Source organism: Sceloporus undulatus, chromosome 3, assembly GCF_019175285.1.
Source record: "Sceloporus undulatus isolate JIND9_A2432 ecotype Alabama chromosome 3, SceUnd_v1.1, whole genome shotgun sequence".
Lineage (NCBI taxonomy): Eukaryota > Metazoa > Chordata > Lepidosauria > Squamata > Phrynosomatidae > Sceloporus > Sceloporus undulatus.
The window spans coordinates 150,741,473-150,767,065 of NC_056524.1; the positions used below are offsets into that span (position 1 = coordinate 150,741,473).

The 25,593-nt window shown below is 40.7% G+C and overlaps 1 protein-coding gene across 1 annotated transcript; it reads right to left on the reverse strand.

Moving 5' to 3' along the window:
• Positions 1 to 3,861: 3,861 nt before the first annotated feature.
• COMTD1 (catechol-O-methyltransferase domain containing 1) lies at positions 3,862 to 23,126 on the reverse strand. The gene is made up of 7 exons (XM_042459303.1): positions 22,954 to 23,126; positions 18,138 to 18,256; positions 17,122 to 17,227; positions 14,941 to 15,059; positions 10,227 to 10,281; positions 6,850 to 6,983; positions 3,862 to 4,284 (listed from the first exon to the last, which is right to left on the reverse strand). The coding sequence occupies exons 1-7, from the start codon at positions 23,033 to 23,035 to the stop codon at positions 4,132 to 4,134; spliced, it is 768 nt and encodes a 255-aa protein (XP_042315237.1). The 5' UTR covers positions 23,036 to 23,126; the 3' UTR covers positions 3,862 to 4,131.
• Positions 23,127 to 25,593: the final 2,467 nt, after the last annotated feature.

Below are 25,593 nucleotides of genomic sequence, written 5' to 3' on the forward strand. Positions count from 1 at the left end.
TGGAGGACTGCCCCATTCCCACCTCTGCTCGTGTCATCCCCATGCAGGTTGCTCTAGATGTTGAAAAGGAGGACAAAAGCTCTGGCTAATAAACGAGGAGCTACTAAATAAATCAATGGCACCAGATCCTGTTTGATCTTGGAAGCTAAGCAAGGTTCAGGCCAGGTTAGCACTCAGATGGGAGAGTGCCAATGAATACCAGGTGCTGTAGCCTAGGAAACTGGCAAAACCACTTCTGTGTATTCCTTGTCGATGGAGTTTATCACACTAGCAAAATCCCTCTGAAAAATGGGATTTAAACTAGATTTAAATTTAAAAAAACAACAACTGTAAATGTGGGAAGTTTATCACACCGCATTCCTGCAAAGGTGAAATAACGAGAAGTTAAAGTGAAGACAAAAGGGAGAAAAACAGTAGCTTTTTACTTTTGGGAAGTTCCAAAACTAAAAAGCTCCCATTTTTATCATCTGATAATTTTTTCTAATTTAAATATAGTTTAAATATTATTTTCCAGCAGAATTTCACGAGTGTGATAAATGTCTATGAAAACTCCATAGATTTCATGGGGTCACCATGAGTCAGCAGGCAACTTGAAAGTTCCTTCTTTACTACCTTCCTTCCTTCCTTCCTTCCTTCCTTCCTTCCCTCTCACACACACACACACACCCCCAGCATTCATTGCCCAATACAGGATTTATGAGATAGAACTGTTTTTTTCCATGAGAGATATGGAATCTTAGGGCTCCTTAAGTATTCTTAAGGGCATCCCTGCAATTTGTATTGGCGATCCCATGGAAGTCTTGCCGTGGAAGGTTGAGATGTATGGCATCATCAATACATTTGCTATGAGAAGCCTTCTCTGGGTTAATCTGTGTGGTGTCCTGGTCTCCTGGAGGACTTTGGGCAATGGAACAGGATAATGGTCAGAAAGCCAGTTATGTAAAACTTGCTGCTAAGGCAATTGAGTTTATAAAGTTTTGTATGGTAGTAAGGCTTAAGGTACATCTAAATACTCTCAGAACAACTGGAAAGCTTCTACTTGAACATCCCAAAGTGAGACTAACAGCTACTCACCAAAAAGCGTTCACAGCTATGGCCCCCTTGCATTGGAATAATCTCCCGGAAGAGATTCGACTCAACCCAGCTCTCAACACCTTTAAAAAGGCGCTGAAAACCCATCTCTTCCAACAAGCATACCCTCCTGACCCTCTATAAAGGAAATCACTCTCAATTTGAAATCTACCTCAGGATGTTATATTGTGATTGTTAATTGTATGTTTTTAGATAATTTTATCTTAAATGTTGATTTTAAATAATTGTAACTGTGATGTTTTGTGGAATTTTGATATTGACTGTAATCCCGCCTCGATCCGTGGGGAGAGGCGGGAAAATATAAATAAAATTATTATTATTATTATTATTAATACAGCAAGAAAGCTTCACTGCCTCCATTTGCACACTCAAGGTACTGTCCAGCAGACCTTTCACAGTGGTTTATCATTTAACACCCAACCCAGTGAATGGTGTTAGAACCTGTGTTGGTCTATAGTGACATGTTTGCTAGGACACTTAAGTCTACAAAGCTGCTCTCACATGACTGTAGACTTTGAATGCAGTCAGGTAGGTTCCCTTTTAACGTTTTAAAATTGTAACATCAGAATAGATCCAGATATAGTAACTGTTAGAGCCACTGATTTCAATAGGTTTCTTCCAACTATGACATCTACACTGTAGAAAAATAATGCTGTTTGACACCACTTTAAGTGCTGTAGCTCTTTCTTATGGAATCCATGGATCTAAGGTTTTTACAGGTCTGTAGCCTTCTCTGATGGATTCTGTAGGATGGCACCATGGCAGTTAAAATGGTGTTACGTTGCATTATTTGCACAGTGTAGATGTGCCTTAAGTCTGGATCCAACTTGTTAAGCAAAATAAAGGGAGACTTTGCCTTTTGGAGAGTGGGAATGATTTAGGCAATGATGAAAAATTTGGTAGAGCCCCAGGAAGATTCTATGTCCCCATGAATCTCCCATCTCCCTTCATTCATTTTATCCTTGCTGTAGTTCTACTGTGATGAAACACAGTAATGTCGTAAATGTTTGCAGTAATGTGACATGGCAATTTTCTTCTAAAACTGGCAGTAAGACATAAGCATGAACTATTTTCAGTTACTCTGGCATGGTATTAGCAATAAATGTTGTGAGTATGCAACCTCTCCCTGGAGCCTAAACAGTGGAGGAGGTGACTGTGTTTAGCATATCAGTGGGAGAAAAATTATGAAGCTTTAAAGAATGATTTTTCCCTCTTGCAGCAGAGTGCTAGTCAATCAATAATCGTGCTGCTAACTCAGGGGAAGATTTTTAGTTGCCTTCATAAAATATTTTAATTATCTAAAAATCATAAAATATAAGTAGGCACAATTTACTTGGAACTCAGGAGAGTAATATGAACAATAAGAGAAGATAAATGTTTGCTTTTCCATGAACTTAAATCAGTCTCTAAAAAGTAATGCAGGGAACAAAACCCATGAGTTATTAGCGATATTTATGTTTGCAATAATAGGAATAAAAATTGGAACAGCTAGTTATGTACTCATCCATACAGTAGAGGAAGATAAATACCTTGTTCAGAATTGTACATTAATTCCTCTTTTTTCTGCCCTTTATGACTGTTTATTTCTTCCTCCTAAAATTCTGCTTGTAGATTAAGCCTTCCAAACAGAAACATTTTATCAGATGTTCACATGTTAGAACATAAAATCCACATGTTTGGACAATCAACTGAGCCAATGCAAAAGTAACAAATCGATTAAAAAGACATGCAATTGCTTTTTGTGGCTGTGTTTGTAAAGACATATCTTTAAGAAACTGAATTACATTCAGGGACTATAGACTGTCACAGTAGTTTAAATCCATTACAATTGGTCCTCAGGTCTGGTTTTGGGACAGAGGCTTTCATGAATGGCCTGCAGGGAAAGGGACCATATGGATTCTCTTGGACTGCTCAGCAGCTTCTGAAACCATCAGCTATGATATCCTTCTGTATAGGTTCTCCAAGTTGGCAGTCAGTGAGGAGTGATGGAAGACTGACTCCTAAAAATGGTGCTGAGGGACCATGGATTGAACCATTGGCACGTATATGCTGGGATTGCAGATACTTCAGCTATTTCCTCATGGTAGTTGAATAACTACTTGTAGAGTTGCAGGACCTCTTGGAGAACTGATACTCAGAGGATGTGACATGGGGGACCAGTAATCCCCCCAATATACTAGCGACTAACTAGGATCATTCTTGCCTATAAATGTCCCAGCCAAAGTTGCCACTGATTGGCAGCTGATGGCTCACTTTTTTGTGGTCCTTGAACCACCACTTTTGAGTAGTACTTTTCTAAACAGTTGCACTGGTACCAGGACATCGATGTTACTGAGGTTTATCTTGCTTCTCAATAGCATCCCTTAAAGACTAAAAGGGTACCAATTTATATTCTGTTTGCTGTTTGTTAAAGTGTTGGCTTGGGACTTGTGAAATCCAGGTCCTAGTCCCCACTGATCCACAGAATTCATCAGGTGGCCTCAGGCCCAATATTCTCAGCCTAACCTACTGTACGTAGTTGCGATGAGGATAAAGGAGAGAGGAAGAGTCAGGTACACCCACTAGAACACAGTAGAGACAGGATATGTGTATGTGATAGATGAACAAACACACTCAGATGGGTTTTAATGCCTAAATACACCCACTTTGTCACTGTCAGCCACTTCATATACCATTCCTTCTCATTCAAGTACAAGTGTGGGCAGTTTTTACATACATACTTTGCTGGGGCGGTAAGCAAGACAAACTGTCAGTAAAAGAACAAAAACATTCACAATTTATGAAAATCTGAGCTGAATTTTATATTGAGAACATACTAGACAGTTAGTTAGCCATGACTGTTAATACTTACAAAATTAACTGAAGTGACCATTTCCCCCTCTTATATTTATAGCATGATTTCTAGCTTAGATAATTTTTGTGGAGGCAAAATCAAAATATACAGCATCCTGTATTTCTCAGACATTATCCTCACTAAGTTGGGGTAGGTGTTGGCATACTTCAGGGGTCAGTCTGCAATCTTCTTCATCTCTTTCTCCACTAGAGCTTAAATGCTAATGTTACCCCATCCCCTATTGAGAGCATGCTGATGGTCACTCGTGGATCATGGAAGATCTTTTCATTCAGCTCATGCATGCTCTGGATGTCACCACCATATTTTCCTGAGTTAAGTACTTTCCCTGAAAACAAAACCTGTTAAAAAATGATATAGACAGAGATAGTCAGAGCAGAGAGAAACACACTTTCAATTATCATTATGTTAATCTGCATGTGCAGTTGCTGTATGAACCTGTACTACCAGATCTGAAGCAAACTGTGTGGCTGTTCCTCCCGAAACCTCCTCAAACTGTATAGTCTAAACTTTGACAAATCAGATTACCTGCAGCAAAACCCTGAATGTGTTGAAACAGAAGTATGGTAACTTCCGCTGATTCAAGGTTTACTTTCACATAGATATGTGTTGTTTCTCTCTCTGTGTGTCTCTCCCTCCCTCCCCCTCCTCTTCCTCTTCTTCACACAGGGCGGCACCCTTCATTATTCTCTACAATTAAATAGGCAAACCTATAGATGACATGCCAATAGAACTGCTTCAAGCTACAGAGTCAGAACCTGCTCTAGTTCTAACTAAAATCTGTCAGCAAATATGGAAAACAAAACAATGGCCCACAGATTGAAAATGCTCAATATACATTCCAATCCCCCCAAAAGGGTATACCAGGGGCTGCAGTAACTACAGGATGACTACATTAACTTCTCATGCAATCAAAGGGATGCTCAAAATTATACAATGTCTTTTACCATATATGGGCCAAGAAATACTAGTTGTCCAAGCTGGGTTCAGGAAAGGAAGAGGCTTTAGGAATCATATTGTAAACATAAATTGGATAATGGTGCACATCAAAAAATTTCAGAAGAAAATCAGCATGTGCTTTATAGATTATAGCAAAACCTTTGTTTTCATGAAAAATCGCTGATCATTCTTAAAAGAAATGGGTGTGCTACAGTAACATTTGATTGTCCTGATGTGTAACCTGTACTCAGGATAAGAAGATACTGTTAGGAAAAAATACAGAGAATTGGAATGGCTTCCAAATGGCAAAGGGGTCAGGAAAGGCTGCAGCTTATCATCCCGTCTAACTGGTATGTTGAACATATCATACATAAAGCAAGATTAGGCTCATAGTGAGAAGTCATGAAAACTGGAGGAAGGAATATCAACTATTTGATATGCAGATGACACCATAATACTAGCAGAAAATAGCAAAGATTTGGAATAACTACCTAAGAAAGCCAAGGAAGAAAGTGCAAAGGCAAGTTTATAGCTGGACATTAAGAATACAAACATAATGTCCACAGATGATTTACATAACTTTAAAGCAGACAATGAAGACATTGAAATAGTTCAAGATTTCAATACTCGGGAAATGGCAAATTAACGCAATTATTAAGAAATGTACCTCTGCAAAATTTTTAAAAAGAATGGGGTAACATGAAAGAATATTTAAAAGTACAGCTATAAGAAATCCAACTACATACAAGATTTATAAATACAGCTATATAAACAATATATATAATAAACAACAAATAAAAGAACAGAGAATGTACAAGATGATAATAATGATAATAATAATAATAATACACACAAGAGTGCCTCTCTTCAAACTAACACCAAATTATTCCCTTCCTATCAATATTCTAAGGATTTCACTCTTACCATCTTGCTTCCTTCCACAGTCATTTTCATTCAGCGTATAGGTAGGACCTGTGTTCCCTTCCTCTTCCCCTCTAACAGAAGTGAGATGCCAGGGGGCCTCTCAGCTTGGAGAAGAGATGGTATCACCCACCCCACTGCCCCCAGTATGGGAGATTCTTTCCCATAATACACATGACCTAAGAGATGGTTTGATGATGGACAAACTGAGAAGAGAGAGGGTCTGTGCTTGGGTGGTGATGACTAGGGAGGAAGAGATGCCGGGAGCATGGTGGGCTGGTCCTGAATTGCATTAGCTGAGAGTTAAGATGGGAATTAATTTATGGAAATAATATTAGAGGAATTTATTTAAGGAAGGTTTGTTGCAATTGTTTTGCCTTCTCTGTGATGTTTTTCCGGGAAAAAGCCTGTGGGTTAACAGAAGTGGTGTTTGTATTCAGAGGTGCAATCCCAAGCTCTTTCTTTTAGTCCATTTTGTCCCAGTTAGGTATCTCAAGACCTCTCTAGTTTGCCTTCTGCAAAATCAGTATTTTGATGTGCCATGTAACTTCAAAAATTATTTGCTGTTTGTGGCTCAGGATCTGCCTTGAACTTACTTTACTGGGCAGCTTTCTTGACCTTTGTGGCTAGCCATGCTCCACAGCTACAACAACTACCAAACATTCCAATGGGCCCAAAATGTTAAGAGATCCCAATGTTCTGCTGGGGATCCATACAGTAGCTGCAACAATATTCTGCTTGCTCCATGAGATTAAATCAGTGTGTTAGCTTCAGAAATTACTCTTTATTTGGTCAAAGATAGAGTGTTGTGGAGCTAAGTAAAAAGCTAGGTGAAAAAGTCTATTAAATGAACTACTACCTCCTATTTCATTGCTTTTTGACCCATCTATTGCACATTTATTTATGTATCTCTCTCTATTAAGTCAACCAAAGGTAACTTCATGCATTGGACAAAAAAGGCTGCAGTGCACAAAAACATGTGCTAAAAAAACTGCTAGATTTTAAGGTGCAACAAAATGCTTTCTATTTATATCTGTAGTACTTACATTGTCAATAGCGATTATTCCTCCTTTTCTAATAAGCTGTAGACATTTTTCATAGTAGTCATTGTAACCTCCTTTGTCAGCATCAATGAAAGCAAAATCAAATGTTCCAGCTTCACCATTTGCCAAAAGGTCATCTAGGTATTAAAAGGGTAACAAGGGTTAAATCTGAAAACTAAAAGATTTGCTTCTGCTTAGCTTCTCTGTACTAACTGAGCCAGAGAGGGATTTTTATGTGGAGAAAATATACAGTTGTTCTCCACATGCAGCTATGATACAAGGAGAAGAAGGGAGCTGGAGGTCTCAAAAACACAGGCTCTATAGACATATGGCTTTACTTGTAAAAAACAGCCTACCAAAGTTAGTCAAATGCTCCTTTTTACCATGTAGTATCCACTTGATTCCCCAAACTACTCAACACTGGCATCCTAAATGTCATACTGCATCCTGTGTGTATGGAAGCTGAATCTAGGCAAGCCTAATACATGGAATCAATGCCAGATCAAACTGAAGAGCCCCACTATGTTGCTAAAACAGACCAAATGTGCTGGGCTTCTGCCATGTGGGCCCTATCCTTATACAGATATTTAGTGAGCTCAGGAGCAGGGCAGTCCACCACAAGACCAATTTCCCAGGCAAATATATAAGGCAAAGACAAAGGTAAAGAAGACAAAGTGCCAATATATTTTTGCAACAGATTACTATGGACCAATGACAGTAATCTTTATTGTAGTGAACAAATTCTCTCAGAACCTGTGCATCCCAGATGCATCATGCACACATAAGAGAAAGGGCTATTATTTCAGCACCAGAGCATATGTTTTGCAATTCAGTCTCTTGCATCTCTAGCTAGACAAAAGAAAGGCTGCTGCTAATCAGTGTAGAAAATCCTCAGCTAGATGAGAGATTTGGTATAAGGTTGCAGTACCTGTTTATTTCTTTTTAAAAGGCAGCCCTTTTTCTTCTTTAGGCATACTGAAAAGACCCCTCTTACATAAGACAATCTCCTGACATAAGATCTGTTTCCTTCTCTTGTAGGAATGTGGAGAGAGATCTTGAGGGGAGAATGGTACCATCTCCAAATTGGAGTCATGCCCCCAAAATGCCCTCTGAGAACTGCATCTCTAGGAAGTTTAATTCCCATCTAAAACAATGAGCACCTTCACACACAGTTTCATTTTTAAAATTCATTTAAAAGAAAACAGCAGAAAGTTTTTTTAAAGAGTTCCCAACTTTTCTTCTCTAGTCACTTTTGGTTCCAAGTCAAAGCCCCCCCCCCCCACCTCGCAAAAGGGTCTTAGGACCAGAAAATTGGTTTCATAACCCACAGAGTTTGTCTACCCTTGGACTAGTTGACTCTTTAGTCTGACTTAAACTCACCTTTTTCCCCCTTTTGAATAATTGCTTAATTCCCATGCCCTACTGGAACTATTCCCAAGTACACATGAAGACTATACAGTGATGTATTGCATTCTGCATGCTACTTCCTATTTCTCTTCTGGTTGCTCAACTTGGAACAGGAAACTATTCTCTCTCTTTTTTATGAAAAGGCAAGTACTTTGATAGCACTATATTAAATCAACAAATAAAAGACATGCAGGGTTCTGCTTAGTGTGCACAATCATACAAGTACTAACAATATTCCATACAGAACTGTGTGTGTGTGTGTGTGCATGCGCAAAATCACATCCTGCCATTTCAGGCCCAGAGTTTGAGTTTGTAGAAAACTCAACAATCAACAGATGCTTGTTTGATGGAAGAGTAAAGGCACATGTTACTATTTTTGCTAACTTCATCTCAACATGGAAGGATGACAAATGTCAAGGGTCTTCTCCCATCCTGGGTGTGACTTCAAATTTCTGCACATTTTCCAATGTAGATTTCTTTTGAGGGGGCAGTTTTGCAGCCCTTTGGGAAAATGTTATGAACTTCTTTTTTTTGCACAATACAATTTTTTTTTAACAAATAAGGTCTTTTGTGCAATTTTTGTGTGTGCGTTCAAAAGCCAATGTAAACATAAATCTCAAAAAGCACTGGTATTTTTGCTGCTGTGAAGGGGTGAAAAATCTTGTGGTGACTGACACTTTATGGGCTTTCTAAACAAGAAAAATTGCAAACATTCTTTACACCCCTAAAAGACATGTATACCAAGGGCTCTGTTCTCGTGGTACAGCTAAGGCACTTTGTACCAAACATTCAATGGTCCATATACCTTACACTGCCTACTTAATTATGAATGTGTAAGTAAGTAGTATCTCCTGGCCCTAGTCCCCCCAAACTACCTTAACACCCAGTAGCCACTCTAAGCAATAGAAGTCTGTCCTGGTAGCGATCAAGGCACAACAGGATGTTGTTTCTGACCCCTTTCCGCCAGTGAATGGGGTTGCAAAGAGGAAATGTGACAGATGTCCTCTTTCTTATTGCCACAGCTTCACTCGCTGGAGGACAAGCTGGAAACATCATTCTGGTGCACCAATAGAATAGACCTTCATTGCCTGGAGAGATTGTTGGATATTAACATAGGTGTGAGGAGACATTTATGATTGTGGCAATAGTGCCACAATCATGAATACATAGGATTAGTGAGTATGGAGCAGTTTTGGAGCTGTAATACTAGTTTAGGAATCCATTAATGCAATACAGGATGTCACTGAACCGCAATCCTGTTTTAGGGAAGAGTTGCCATTTTGACCAAAAGTCAAAGTACTGATATTCTAGCCAGCCAGAGGTTCTCTAGCAAATTAAGCAAAAACTAAATTTAATTCTATAAAAATAGCAAACTGCATCTAGTAGATTTAATCAGTATCTAAGGATGTTGTTCAGACCTCACCTAAAAGGAAGTGAGCATTTTACTCCATTTGTGCCACCAATGGCGGGTTACAAACCGCCATTAGGGACGTCCTGAGGATGTCCCAGTTTGGAAAAGGGGCGTTTCTTCTAGATGCCCCTTGCCCTATCACAGACTCAGTCCGTACAAAATGGCGGCGCCTTGTTCATACGGCCGCCACTATTTTGATGCAACAGACGCTCTGCGTCCGCACGTGGCGCACCGGAAGTGACGCCGCGAGTGCGCCCTTTGGTACTCGCAGCGCCTCTTCCAGGGCCTGAGAAGGAGCGTGATTTCCGCATTCCTTCTCTGCAGCGTCCGGGAGCCACGCCGTTTAAAGGTTGTGGCTCCCAGACGCTGCAAACAGTGCCGAAGCCAGACTGCCGCTTTTCAGCGGTCTATAACCCGCCTATGAGAAGTGGGTTTTTTTTACTGCTCCAAGAGTTTTGTGCCACAATCCCAGCTGCATTTCAGCTCAACTTTAGACTAGTGAGGCCACTCCCATTTTTATTTCTTTTAAATTACAGTCTAGTTTTCATGCATATGTACCTACCAAGTGTCTGGATAGCTGGTTTTATCCTAAGGTCAATTTTATGCTCCACTCCTGCCTGGAAAAAGGAAAACAACAACACACCATTATTCTCTGTCAAAGCCACCTTAAAGAGTAAAGAGATGTCTATTTTCAGATGGACAAAAGTTTACCTTTCCATATAAAACCTCTGTTATGTCTGGACAGAGGAGGGTATTATTTGTTTTGATTAAATCAAAATTGAAGGAGTCTTCATCTGGACTGTGAATTTGACTATCAGGAAGACATACACTTTCCAAAATGTTAAATCACCACTCTCGAGAGCCACTAGATCACAAAAGCTAACCTACGCTTCTGTAAACATCCAAATTTGCCAAAAGTGACCAGGCAGGTCATTATAGACAAACTTTCCCAAATGCATGGGCTAAAGTGAGTGCTCCTGCATGTGAAATTCACATTCAATAAAGTAAAAAGCAAAGTGGCCCAGTGGTTTAGGGACAAACCTACAACACACTTCTTTCCTTGTTGTCCCACTGGTACCTTATGTAGTCTTCGACAGAGTGCCAAACGCTACACATTTCTAAAACCACTTCATGGATAGTTGCCAAAGCACAGCATTCTGAAAAAGGGAAGCCAGATTCTCAGATGCCAGTGCAAATGGCAAATAATGGCAATTAGTTAATGTTTTATCTGGCCTCTTACTTATAATAAAATAAAAATGCTGCATAGTAAAAAGAAAGTCTTTGTGTTATATGAGCATTTTAAAAAATCAGTAGCAACCTAGAGACTTAGTTGGATCCTTCTGCTGTACTGTGAAATAGCATGGTAATGTCATCTTCAAAATATAAAACAAATATGGAAGATTTTCACAGAAAATCATGCAAAATTATATGCAGTCCAATGCCACAATAGCAAACACCCTAAGAGCAGCTATACTATGAGAAAAGGGGAATTTTTTAACTGTTTGTGGTAAAAATACATTGTGTTATGAATGCCCAGACTACAGATGTGATCCTACCAAAGTTAAGCAGTTAGAAAACCCCACTGATTGTAACAGATGGGTTAAGCAACTGTCTCAGTCTTTTCCATTGATGTTAATAGGATTTTAAAGTGTTTAATTTTTGAAGGAATGGACATGGTACATAAGCCTAAAACAGAAACAGTACCTTGAATAAAAGTAATGAAGCCTAAATCTAATGCATTACTAGCAGAGAAAAGAGTGCACAGGCAGAATGTTGTGGCATTTTCCAGTTGTGCAAGAAGTAGCACATATATTTGCTAATAGACCACATTGCCCTCCTGGCCAAGATACTCTGTACTGGATGTTTGTATAACCTTTATTTCCCCTGTGTTCAGGAGAACTCCAATACATATTCCAACACAGTGCCTTTAGGCTGTGTAAGCAAAAACTTACTGCAGTGCCATAGTCTAGATCAGGGTTTGGAATTACTTTGTTGGTTAATTTGAAAAATGTTTCTAATGACTCCATCTAACTTTCCTGATTCTCCAATTAATGATAAAGTTAAAAATATGCTTTAGGGGCTGTCTGCATGGGCCAAAAGGCCCATGTTCTCAGTGACCTCATACTGCTCTATTTGGACAACGCAGCCCAAAATCCTGGGGCCAGGACTAGGCTGAATCCTGGCAGATTGGACACAGATCTGGTGGATCTCACCCATTGCTGGGGTAAAAGAGCCTCAGCACTGGTCAAATTGACCCTCACTTGCTGCAGAGTTTCATGGATTCCATGGCAAACCAGTTAGATCAGCTGGCCCTGCACACACCCTTTCCTCTTTCTGTCAATGCTGCTAGTAAGTAGATCCTGTCACTATCTCTGATGTGGAAATGGACACCTGGGTGAAGCCAGGAACTTCATTTCTGCATCAGAGGTAGCAATGAGGATCTATGTGGCAATCACTAGGGACAACAACAGATGGAGGTAAGCAGCATGTGGCGTACCAGGTCTGTGGCATAGGGACTGATCCAGGTTAGCACCTCAGTCAGCAAAATATGAGCCAAGCCTGTACTTTCCTGGCCTGTCTGTTCAGCCCCTTAGTGAATCACTTGTCAGAATTCCACAAAGAAGTCCCATAGATTATCCTACGAAGGCCTGTTGCCTCCACAGAAGAAATATTAGAATTGGAGGAAACTTGTCAATGCAGCTCTTTTGTAAGGCAGGATAATCTATGGAACTTTTTTGGGGAAAACAGAGAGGAGAAAAGAAGCAGGGGGGGGGATTGGGGCCTAAATCAGAGCAGAATTGGGTTTGTGAAGTAGAACATCTAAGTTTAGGAAAGAAGTAAAAAGAATGGAAAAGAAGGAAAAGGTCTCAGAATGGAAGGACTGGCGGGGGGCAAGTGATTTGTTTACTTAGCAGGAGAGCCAGGCACATAAGTGGTCAGGACTCTTACTTAATTTATATTCCACTTTACTCCCACTATGGGACCCAAAGCAGCTGACAATTTAAGTTAGAACAAAATAGCTAAAACAATATATAGTACAAAATTTAAAAACCCTTTCAGATCCTAAAAGGTAAGAGTCCCCACCCCCATGAGTCCTTAATTTAATATAAAATGAAAAGAATTTTTTAAAATGGGACTATACGGAAGGATGGCATTTGGAGGTTTTTTTTTGGGGGGGGGGGATGAACAGAGTCTTTTCATCCTCTACTGGTTATATTCTGAGCTGGTTTCTATTATATATCCCTGTATATATAATATTGTTGATGGCTGACACTTTGTTTCTGAGTAATGGCAGCTCTAAGGGGACCCTATCATCAGGTTTTCTTAGCAAGATTTGTTCAGAGAGGATTTGTCTTTGTCTTCCTCTGTGGCTGAGAGAGTGTGACTTGCCCAAAGTCACCCAGTGGGTTTCCACGGCCAAGCAGGGATTTGTGCATCCTAGCTGAACAACCAAACCACCGCACCACATTGATTTTCTTATTGTATAGTATAAAATTATTATATATTATTTGAGTCAGCTGTAACTCTTCTGCAATTGTTTAGTGTGTTACTCACACATTGATAAGCCCTTGAATAATTAAATAATTTCTTTTGTTAGGTAAAACTCTCCCCCATTTCCTTCACTCTTGGCTTCTCCCACTGTCTCTCTACACTCCTCCCAATTTGGTTTTTACCAATTGTGTTCTGGTCACTGGAGATTTAGGAAGGTTGACGCTTAGAGCACAATACAGGTATACTTCAGTTAACAAAGTAAGTGTGTTCTTGGGTATGACTTCATTAGCAAAAAAAATTGGTGCTAGAGTCAGGGATAACATGGAAATATTAGGGATAGGTTACTGGACCACACAAATGTAGAGTAGTGGAACATGTTGCAGCAAACATTTTATCCAGAACTGGCAGCATGAACTTGTAAAATGAAACAACCTAGTCAGATAAGCCTTCCATAAGTAGACAAAACATTCTGAATCTTCTAGTGACTATCTGAAAACATCTTACAAAATGTTTCCAAGTATAACTTTCTTTCCCTAGCTACCACTTTTCTTATGATTTTCCATTTTGTTGGCCAAGCTTATAGGTTTATGTTTTAACAAGCTGTGGGTAGCTGGTGAAGTGGCTGTTTTGCTGTTCATGCATGTCGGTAAGAGATTGTGGAGACAAGTGAATTAGTGAAATGTCCATTTTTCAAGGATGGAAATAGAAAAAGAGATGCAGATGAGTAAAAAACTGAACTGAGGAAGTTATGAGATCCCATGCTTTTCGGAAAGACTCTCCCAACCTGACAGTTCCCCGACATGTTGAGACCCCAACCATTCCAAAAATAAGGCAACAATCCTACTATAATTTTTGTGATGCATCCAGGTCAGAGGATGGCAACTGTAAAAGGACAAAAAGAACCCTTCTGAAGGAACCAATAACAAAATGAGTTCCTCTCGGTTTTAAGGGTGGTCCAGTTCTATCTCTGTATGTATGCAGATATTTTGATATTTTTTATCTTGTTTTTTATCTTGTATTTTGTAACTGTATTTTGTGTTCCAGCTGACTAATCAATAAACTTGTTGTTGGGTTCCTCTTAGGAGTGATGACTTCCATGCTGTTCTCTAAATCTCATGATCTGGCCCCACACTAACATTTTGATCAATGAGTTAATTAATACTAATGCAATGATATACAAGATAATGATTCAAGCATTAATGCTTATGATACTGATTTTGCAATTTTAGACTTTAACATTATTGAATTCATTTAAAAACCCAACATTCCAAACTCTGTCTAGATCAGTCTAGGTTTCACTAGTGCTACAGCACTCAGGCTAGCAGAATCACACTGTTTGGTAATGGGCCAAGACTTCCGCCTCATTTGTTAGGGATAAAGATTGCCTGATAAAGCGTAAAACGCTTCTTGATCCTAAAACATGCACTGCAAAATTAGTGGCCAAACACATTTCAGAACATGAACTAAGCTGCCTTTCTATCACTGTTACTTACAGAGCTAGTAACAGTTTCAGGGAAGTGACTGAGTTAAGCAGTCAAACCCACATCTATTGAAAAGTAGACACCAATATGAAGAATGGGGTTTAGACTGAAGTTTTGCTGCCTTTAGTAAGCCTATTCCAAGTATGACTAACTTTGTTATTCCATTCCAGGAAAGTTTCTACCTCACTCACTTCAAAATTTAAAAAGCCAAGTGGGGCACACTGCAGGTCCCCCTTAGCATGTGTAGTTTCACTGCCGTCAGTTCACAGGAATACTTAACATTATTGGTATATTGCAAGTTACCTCTTTCCAAAATGGTCTTCCAAGTTTGGCAGTGTCTTCATTAATGTCACAGGCAACAACTTTGCCATCATCTGGTATGATCAAAGCCATGTTTAAAGTATTGTACCCTGTAAAAACACCTATTACAAAATAAAAGTATAAATTTAGTTCCAAAGTCTGTGATACAGAGTTCGCTAAATGTTTAGATCCCATCCTTAGTGATATAATTAATGTTGCTTATGTCCTTCTCAAATAAGAGAGTACAGGCTTTTGGAAAAAATAAATAAATCTTAAACCAGACTTCCAGGTTTTTTAAAACCCCTTTTCCTCCTTAAAAGCCCACTGCTTCTCTTTGCAGAAGCCACCTTCCTTAGATTCAGTGTCTCTGGGCTACAGAAGCACAGAGCTACAGAAGCACAGAGGATTACAAAGAGGCAGGGATGGCAGCTGGCCACTTTAATGCTGCAAAGAAACATATGTGGCTATACTGCTAGCCCCTTTCCTTATCCCTACTGTTTTGTGGTCCATCAACAACAGTACTTGGTGACTTTGGCTGAGGACACTAGAAGTTTGCACCACTGCTACCGGGAGTATATCTACACTGTAGAAATAGTGCAGTTTGTCACCACTTTATGTGCTGTAGCTCTATCCTGTGGATCCTTAGTTTTCAAGGTCTTTAGCCTTCTCTGCCTCACAAAACTACAAATCTAATAATAATTTATAGCCCACCTGTCCCCCGAGGGTGGGTTACAATCAAAATAAAACATAGTAAAATAATAACACAATCCCTAACCCACAATTTAAAATACAACAGCATAAAAAGTCAATTATTAAAATCACAATAAAAATTACAATAGAATTAATCCCTATTACAATGAGGCAATTTTAGGCAGAGTCAAGGAGGCATAGTTGTGGGACAATGGAGAGGGCCCGTATCAGTCTGGGAATGCCTGCCAGAAGAAATCCATCTTAATGGTTTTTTTAAAGGCCTCAAGAGATGTTATGTTACAGATCTAATCTGGTAGGCCATTCCAAAGTTTAGGAGCAGCCGATGAAAAGGTCATCTGGGTAACCACAGCAAGCCTGGTCTTCTTTGGCCGTAGTAAATTTGTCCCAGAGGACCTGAGAGTGTGGGGTGGATTGTATGAAAGGAGATGTTCCCTTAAGTAAGCTAGACCTAAGCCATATAGAGCTTTAAAGATGATTACCAACACCTTGCACTGTGCCCAGATGGAGCCATGGAAGTTAAAGTGATGTCAAATTGCATTATTTCTATGGTGTAGATGCATCCTTGGTGGTCCTGGCAAGGAAGGCCTGGACTGTAACATGAAGGCTGCAGCTGGCACACAAGTGATATTTTCAAATAGACAGAATCTTGTCTTCAACACTGCCTCCTCATTTAGCCCTAGCATGCCCTTTTCATAAGGAGCTAAGAGTGGTCTAGTAACCTGTGCCTTAAGCCCCTTGGTGTACTCTTTTGGTACTTCCCTATTTGGTACTTCCCTATGATGGACTTCCAACATACCAAGCCATCTGGTAACAGCCACTATACAATTGCAAGACCTGTAGCAACTCAGAAGGCCGAAGATGCTGTTAGTACCAGCAACAAATCTTTCAAAATTGACCCCTACACACACTTGGCCTAAAGTCTGGCCTGATTAATCACAGATTTGCCCCAGAAATTGCAGTCTCATATGCTTATGAGGTATGAATGATCTAAGGATTATTCAGATGGTGCCAAGACAGCCGCCAGGTTCATCACTATTCTAATGTCAGCCAGTGCAATATTTTAGATCAGCAATGGAGAATCTTTTCTGGGAGAATGAAGAGTAGATCTTCCTGTCCTCCATAGGCTGGATGGCATCAGGTTGTAGCCAGATTTAGACAGATATTCTGAAATATGAAGTTTTTTTAAAGAGCCAACCACATAATTAATGTCCTATTACAGAATAATCTTTAAAAGAATTGAAGCAGTTGATATTCTTTAATTCACTGTGCACAAAAGGATTAAAACATTTAAAATACTGTGGAACCATGTAAGGCTGTAGGCACAAAAAAGAAGACACTGGAAAGTGAATAGAAGTGGGACTTCAGCACTAGATGGAAGATCCCCTCCCTTTCCCACCAATTCTACAACTTATTATAGGACTGAGCCCACAGATATTCCTTAGGCCCCAGCACTATGGAAACAAATGTGCTTACCAATTTCAATTACCTTCTTTGCTCTAATCAGCCTTGCCAGGTTGGCCATAAGCTGGGCCTGATCACAGCTCACCATCATCCTTCCATCATGACGCTGAGATGTAACCTTGAAAACAAAGCCTACATGTTACTCTGCTCTTAAAATCCAGATATATATCCCTTTAAGTTACTGTGTCATTTTTGAGGGGTAAAGAACTCTGTACATTGTATACTCAAAACATTTGCCACATAGTCCAGGATGTTTCAGAATCATTGTTACACTACATGCTCCAGGGCCAAGATAAGTTATTTTTCAACTAAATTCTGCCGTACAACTTCTTTCCACCATTTCATATACTATGGGCAGACAATGTTATGTACAGAGCTTTTGATCATGTGAACCTCCACATGTAGTATAAACTAGCACAGTCCAGGAACAGGTTTACTACTTCAGTGAAAACTAGATAGTGTTCACACACAAGGACACAAATGTATCAGTCCTCGAAGCTATCTTTTGAAAAGTCAGAGGGAGAAAATTGCCCCAAAGCCATTTGCAACAAATGGCTCAGCATCTTCTTATTTGCAACTAAATGGGCCCCAAATCTAGAAGAAGAATCTAGATAAGTTGAATGTGCAGCCAACATGATAAAGTGGCATTACTTCCAGTCATGTTGGCTTTTAGGAATTTAGGATGGCAAACCCACTATGTATTGTGCTGGGTTTGAGAAATGTTTGTTCCTTCCAAAATTCACCACTACAAAAAATCTGGGGAAGTCTGAGAGCTTTCTTGGGGTGGAGTTAGGTGCTGCAAGATGGGGACCTACAGGCCAAACTTCCCCCATCCCTTCTCTAACCGAGCATAAAAATATCACATGGACACTATAGCCTTTTCTGATACCTTGGGGTATTTGTTCTTGTTCTTTCGGAGGTGCAAAAGACCATGTCCCATAAAGAGGATAGAGGAAATAAAAATTAGGGGCAACTGCAAAGTGGACTCTGCCAAGACATTTATAAGAGCTTTAGTCAGACATACTAACCATTTTCAGTTTGGTTAGAGCAGGGTGCTCCCGCAAGGAGTGATCCAGTACATACTGCTGTAACAGGCTACCTGAACCTTTGAGGGTGCCATGGGCAAACCTTGAGCAGGATCTTCTGCCTTTCAAAAGAGGAAACAATAATACAAGTAACAAATCTATCAAACAAAATTGCTTTCTGTCTAAATCAGTCACACCAGTATACTTTTCCAATACGTAGTTTTGAAATGTTTCATAATAACCAAATCTAAATAGGACTATGCCAGGAGCAATTGCCTTCCATATCCCCATCATGTTTGGGCAGAAACTGATTGCACTTTAAAGGTACAATGATATTAAAAAAGCAATGGAACCATGGGCTGATTTGGCAAAAGAAAAGAATGCTGAGCAAGAGGCAGCTTGCATCCCCTACAGTGGGATCCATTTGCACAAGATGACTTCTGGAGATGATTGAGTCACAGCCAGGGCTCCCACAAAGCCTTGTGTTACCTATCGCAGAGCAGCAAATGCCTTACCAAGCCCTATCAGTGTGCATAATCTCCATGGCCAAGGTGTAGTTATTTTTTAGGCATTATAGACAATTCCACAAGCTATACTCATACCTAAGGTGTAAAAATAAATAAATTGTAACAACAACAAAAGACTGATCCAACAATTTGAAGTCGAAGGCTTTCTTGGACGGCATCCAAAGCTTTTTGTGGTTTTTTTGGGGCTATTCGGCCATGTTCTAGAAGAGTTTATTCCTGAATAAACCCTTCTAGAACATGGCCACATAGCCCGAAAAACCCACAAAAAACTATAACCAACAATTTGCTGCTTTTTACAACATCGAAAACCAGTTACCTGAGGAAGCTACCTCAGACTGCTGAACAGGAGAGTTGGCCCTGAAAATGCCACAGGAAGAGATTTAAATCTTCCATTATTATTATCATTATCATTATCATTATTATTATTATTATTTAACCTTTATTTATAAAGCGCTGTAAATTTACACAATATAATTTGTAAAGCTACACATGAGAAACTGGTGTCTGGTAAGGAGGCAACTGCTCCATAGGATGAATGTCTGAGGCTCTTCACCACCATTACCAGATGACTGATAGGTTTTTGGGACTCTAGCCTCTCTGCAATTTAACTAGATCTTTAAGCATCTTTAACATAGGTTAAACATGATGCTTCCAGTTCCATTTATTCACTCCAAAAAACGCTTTAATGTTAACGGTTCAACACACAGGTACACAAACTTTTCCCCTCTGTAACCCATTATTTAGTATAGGTGACTTTGGGATTTTTAGCAGTTAATGAGAATCGGAATGAAGTTCAGGAAGTTTCTTCAGTTACGTTACATGTTTGTATGTTACGTATATCAAGTGTAGGATATATATATAGTTATTTTATATGTCTTTAACAAATTTATATTAAAAATATAGGATTTTTTAAATATTAAAAAACTTTTACCCTTGGGATCCCCCTTTATAGCTACATGCCCTGCACTTGACATAGTATATGAATAAAAATATTTTATTGAGTGTGTGTATTTTCATTCTCACATTCACGTATATTTATATTTTAACTTTTTAAAGAAAAAAATCATTCAAATCAGAACAGTGTTATTTAAGTAAATTCCCTATTCAGCTCAATGTGTGTGTAATTTTTACAGGCAAAAAAGTCTGGGAAAAGGGGGAGGAGAAGGGATCAGAGCCTCCAAGTCTTGTGCCCCCCCCTTGACCAACTCTCACCCTCCCAGAGATCCTGCTCCATAGTTTGAGATCCATTGTCCTAACAAATCAACAGATCTTACAATGGTGCTGATTTAGGACAGTGTATGTGTACACATACCAATTTCCCTTCTACATAAAGGCTAATAGCTTCTTCTTCTGACACAGCCCACTGAATGCTTCCTTTAGGGCCTGTACAGACAGGCCAAAATAAAGCTGCTTCAGGTCACTTTGAAGGCATGCTGTTTAGATGATGCATGCATCCTAAGAGGCCAGAAGCTGTGCCAAAGCTGTGGTCCAGCCCTTAGGAGTGGAGTGTGGCTTTGGTGTGACTTCTAGCCTCTTAGGATGCATGCATCATTTAAACAGCATACCCGCAAAGTGTCCCGAAGCAGCTTTATTTTGGCCCCTCTGTACGGGCCCTTAGTTTTCAGCCTGGACACTTTATTTTTTGTGGCATCACCTATGTGAAGCCCCTTAGTTCTCTAGCCCACCTCTGCAGTGGAGAATATTCTCTGGCACACCAGGGGTTTCTGTGGCAGAGCTCCACTTGCCTTTGCTTGTATAGGCAAATAGGCCTGTTTTACTACCCGGCTCCTTGGCACAAGTCCATCCATGTTGCAACCACAAGGAATCAGATCACTATGAACTATGAACCTAATAACCACTTTGGCTACAGCTGCAGCACTCAGTGGGGAAGGGTGGCCTGACATGCCTTCCAGAGTTGGATTTCAGTTCCTAGAAGCCTCAGCCAGCATGACCAATGGGGAGGGATTTAGTCCAACCATTTGTGAAGCCTTCTTCTTTGAGAAGGTCACTGCATCAGAATGAGCTATCTATTGCAAAGCAGCAGGAAGCCCAGGAAGTGCAAGCAGCAATGCAAAGGGATCAGAATGGCATCTCTTGGAATTCCTGCCCCTATATGACTTCACTATACAGTGTGTGTGTGTATCATGTGCTTTCAAGCCATTTCTGACTTATGGCAATCCTATCATGGGGATTTCTTGGCTAGTTTCACTCAGAGGGTGTTTGTCATTGCCTTCCCCTGAGACCGAGAGAGTGTGACTTGCCCAAAGTCACCCTGTGGGTTTCATGCTCAAGATATGAATCGAACCCTGGTCTCCAGAGTTAACTCAAGGTACAGCTAACCCTTGATGGCAAAAATGGTAGAATACAATTATACAAGCTACTGTATTCAAACATCATTCTCTCAAAAAGTACAAGATGCATCTGAGGAAGGAGGCTGAAGTCTAGGAGAGCTCATACTACCAGCTTCTTTCTTTCAGTTAGTCTCAAAGGTGCTACAAGGACAAGATACTGAAAAACAAGCCAGTGTGGCATAGGGGTTTGTGTGTTGGACTACAACTCTGGAGACCAGGGTTCTATTCCCAGCTCGGCCATAAAAACCAGTGGGTGACCTTAGGCAAGTCACTCTCTCTCAGCAAACCCTCTTTTGAAAAAACCTGTCAAGAAAAGAAAACTCCATGACGACAGATTTGCCTTAGGGTTGCCCTAAGTCAGACATGACTTGAAGGCACACAACAACAGCCAATGACAAAAACACAACCCTTCTCCGCAGTCAACACACCATGGGACACCTACTGAAATGCTAGGGTCTAGGTGGCCTCTGTGTGTTTGCATCAGTTTCTCCAGTTTCCTTTCAATTTAGTTATTTATTTCATTTATAAGCTGCTTTCCTCCCCCGAGGGACCCAATATTTTAAAAAAACATTTAAAATATCAATAAAATTCAAAACAGTTTCAAAAGAAGTGATCAGAAACAAGGTGGTTTCCCAGAGCTTGCTCTTCAGGAGCAACAAGTTGGACAGCCAGTTCAGGCAAAGGCAGGCCTCCTTCAGGATTTCTGGGGTCTTTTCCCAACCTTTCCTCAGCACCAAGAGCTAAACCCCCCAGGCCCCAAAGAGAGCCAAAATACAGGAGCCCTGGATGTGCTTTTCTAGTTTTGGGGAGGAAGACAGGGTTTTTTGGAGATTCTTCGACCCCAGCCTTGCCAGGACTTGAGGGCAGGTAACACCCCACATAATAAAATACAAAGCTATAGCTGTGTTAGTCTGCAGAATCAGTTGCAGAGAGGTCTTGTAGCTCCTTTCACTGGAAGAAAGAAGTTGGCAGCAGCTTTCCTAGACTGCAGTCTACTTCCTAAAGTCCAAATGTACAGTATCTAGACTTTGCTGAAGTCTGGGAATGCTCCTGTCGCCAACTTCTTTCTTTCAGTGAGTCTCAAAGGTGTTACAAGATCTTTCTCTACATTATTATCATATTCCAAACGCATCTGAAGAAGTAGTCTTTAGTTTAGGAAAACTCTTGTTGCCACTTTCTTTCTTTCAGTGAATCTCAAAGGTGCTGCAAGATCTCTCTCTCTATTATTATTATTATTATTATATCCAACTGCATCTGAGGAAGTAGACTTCAGTGTAGCAAATCTCCTGCTGCCACTTTCTTTCTTTCAGTCAGTCATCTCAAAGGTGCTGCAAGATCTCTTTCTACATCATCATCATTATATCCAACTGCATCTGAGGAAGTAGATTTTAGTCTAGGAAAGCTCAGGCTGGCAAGGCTGCCACCTTCTTTCTTTCAGTGAGTCTCAAAGGTGCTGCAAGATTTCTCTCTACATTATTATTATATCCAACTGCATTTGAGGAAGTAGACTTTAGTCTAGGAAAGCTCAGGCTGGCAAGGCTGCCACCTTCTTTCTTTCAGTGAGTCTCAAAAGGTGCTGCAAGATCTCTCTCTACATTATTATTATTATTATTATATCCAACTGCATCTGAAGAAGTAGACTTTACTCTAGGAAAGCTCAGGCTGCCACCTTCTTTCTATCAGTGAGTCTCAAAGGTGCTGCAAGATCTCTCTCTACATTATTATTATTACTATATCCAACTGCATCTGAGGAAGTAGACTTTAGTCTAGGAAAGCTCCTGCTGCCACTTTCTTGCTTCCAGTGAGAGAGTCCCAAAGGAGCTGCAAGGGCTCTGTTGCAAGTGCAACAGGGAAGCAATGCAGCCAACTGGAATGCATGCCTGTCCTCTGACTCCTTTGCTCCCAAGGAGAGCCAGGGAGCCTGCTTCCCTTCTTTCTCACCTGCGAGGAAGCCTGCGGCCACTGCCACCCCCAGCACTGCTGTCCCAATGGCCGCTTCCTTGGAGATGCTGGAGAGAGGCATTGTGTGCAGCAGCAGCAGCAGCCAAAGTCCAGGAAGAAGAAAAAGAAGGAAGAGAGGCTCCAGTTGCTGGGAAATTCCCTGACGCTGGTGGTCACGTGCTCCTCCTTCATTCATAAACCCTGGGAGGCGGGCTCCAGGTCACGTGGGGGGTCCCAGGCCCCGCCCCTGCAAGTGTGAGTGTGTGGCAGTGATCATCAGAGGGGTCCTCCCTGCTGAAGGGCACCAGGCACCTACACACCAAGACACAATGGAGGACAGGACCACAGAACAGCTCCCCCCCCCAAACACTCCTAAGCTGCATCCACACTGGAGAAATAACCCAGTTTGGCACTGCTTTAATTATTGCCTTGGCTCAAGGCTATGGGATTCTGTGGAGTTTGTTGTGGGGCCCAGAGGGGAGCCCTTTGGACTGTAGAGCAGGGGTGGGAACTGTGGAGGTGTCCAAATGTTACTTAAATGCAGCTTCCAGCAGCCCCAAACAGCATAACAGATAAGGGAGGGATGTTGGGAATTGGAGTCCAACAACGGCTGGGATGTTATCAGACAAGGGAAATTGGAAGTATAATCCAATGGGAATCTGAATGCAATCATGGAGTTTCATGTCATTGCGTGACAGACTACCACACGCAATTTTGGGCAACGGGAAGTCAGTCTGAATGCAATCATGCGGTTTCACATTATGTTGTGAGAGGTGATCACACGCAATTTTGGGCAATGGCAAGCTATTTTCGGGCAATTGGAAGTCATTTTGAACACAATTCGAATTCACGTAAATTTGCTGAACTAGCGAATTCATGTGAATGAGTTCTTTTCATTTGAAATTAAGAGAAATTCCTCCCATGTGATAAACTTCCTGGAGAACTGCAGAGTTCCCAGCCATGGTGAAAAGGGAAGGAGGGAGAAAAGGTGGTGCCAAAGGGGTTTAGAGGCATCGTAGTTTTCTGCTTGCTTCTGGCCTGGCTTTCCTCAAGTTTGTTCTGCTGTACTTCTTCTTCTTCCCTTTCAATGTCCCTAAATGTATGTGTAGCAAGAGTTCAGTCCAGATACTTTGCAGGCACTCCTCAGGCCGCCTTATGTTTAATTTGCACCAGTCAAATGAACTGCAAAGTTCATCAGAATTTTGCACAGAAGGGACAAGACAGCCCTTTGGTTCTGAGTCAAAGAGAGCACTGGGGTAACTGGTAAGTTTTATGCATATGTGTCTGTGTGCATGCATATGGCTCCTTCACCCGTTGACTTAGGGCACCTTGATGAATTTTGTAGGGTTTTCCCATAGGAAATCATAAATCAGATTTACAGCTGCCTGGCTCCATCTAGTGGTATCTGTGCTTAAGAGCTAGAAAGAAAACCTAAACATACATCCATGCAATGTCTGTGCTTTCAAGTTGCCGGTGGACTTGTGGCAACCCTATGAATTGCATGGGGTTTTATTAGGGAAGAAATACTCACAGTTGGTTTTGTGAGTTTCTTCCTCTGAAATATAGCCTACAGTGCCTGGTATTTGTTGGTGGTCTCCCATCCCAGTACTAATGAGGGCTGTCATAGAATCATAGAATAATAGAGTTGGAAGAGACCGTAAGGGCCATGCAGGAAATCCAAATCAAATCATCCCTGACAGATGGCCATCTAGCCTCTGCTTAAAGACCTCCAAGGAAGGAGACTCCACTACACTCCGAGGGAGTTTGTTCCACTGTTGAACAGCCCTTACTGTCAGGAAGTTCCTCCTAATATTGAGGTGGAATCTCTTTTCCTGCAGTTTGCATCCATTGCTTCCGGTCCTAGTCTCTGGAGCAAGTGAAAACAAGTCAGCTCCCTCCTCAGTATGGCATCCCTTCAAGTATTTAAACAGGGCTATCATATCACCTCTTAACCTTCTCTTCTCCAGGCTAAACATCCCCAGCTCCTTAAGTCGTTCCTCATAGGACATGGTTTCTAGGCCTTTCACCATTTTACTTGCCGTCCTTTGGACACTGCTTAGCTTCTAAGATCAGGTATAGCTTGTGCTTTTAGTGTATTTACTGATTACTAATGCATAGGGTAAATGATTTCGTTGCTCAAGTTCAAGGTTATTAAACAAGCTTTTCCTAATTAATTGATTGTGAAAGTAGTAAAGAGACTGAGTTTTGAAAAGAAGCGTGTTGAAAGGATCCCAACTAGAAAATATACGTAAGATATTTTTCAACGTTTCAAGTGCTTTACTCAGGGGAGAATCCTCCAGCCCTCCAGATGTTATGGGACTTCAACTCTCAGCATTCCGTTCTATTGGCTTTTCTCACTAGGGCTGCTGGGAGCTGCAGTCCAACACCACCTGGAAGTTTGCACAATTCCAATAAATGCTACTGTGTCTGTTGCTGCTTTTGCTTTTATTGTTGTCGATGGTGATGAAAATAATAATAATGAGGAGGAGGCGATGAGAGCTCTGTGTTGAATGGTCTGAAGTGCTCTTTAAATCAGAGGCATCTATCTAAGTATAATTGCTTGGCATCTTATGGTATTATGAAATCCATAAGTAAACAGGGCTACATTCCTATACAGATTAATTCAGCTCCCACTTCACT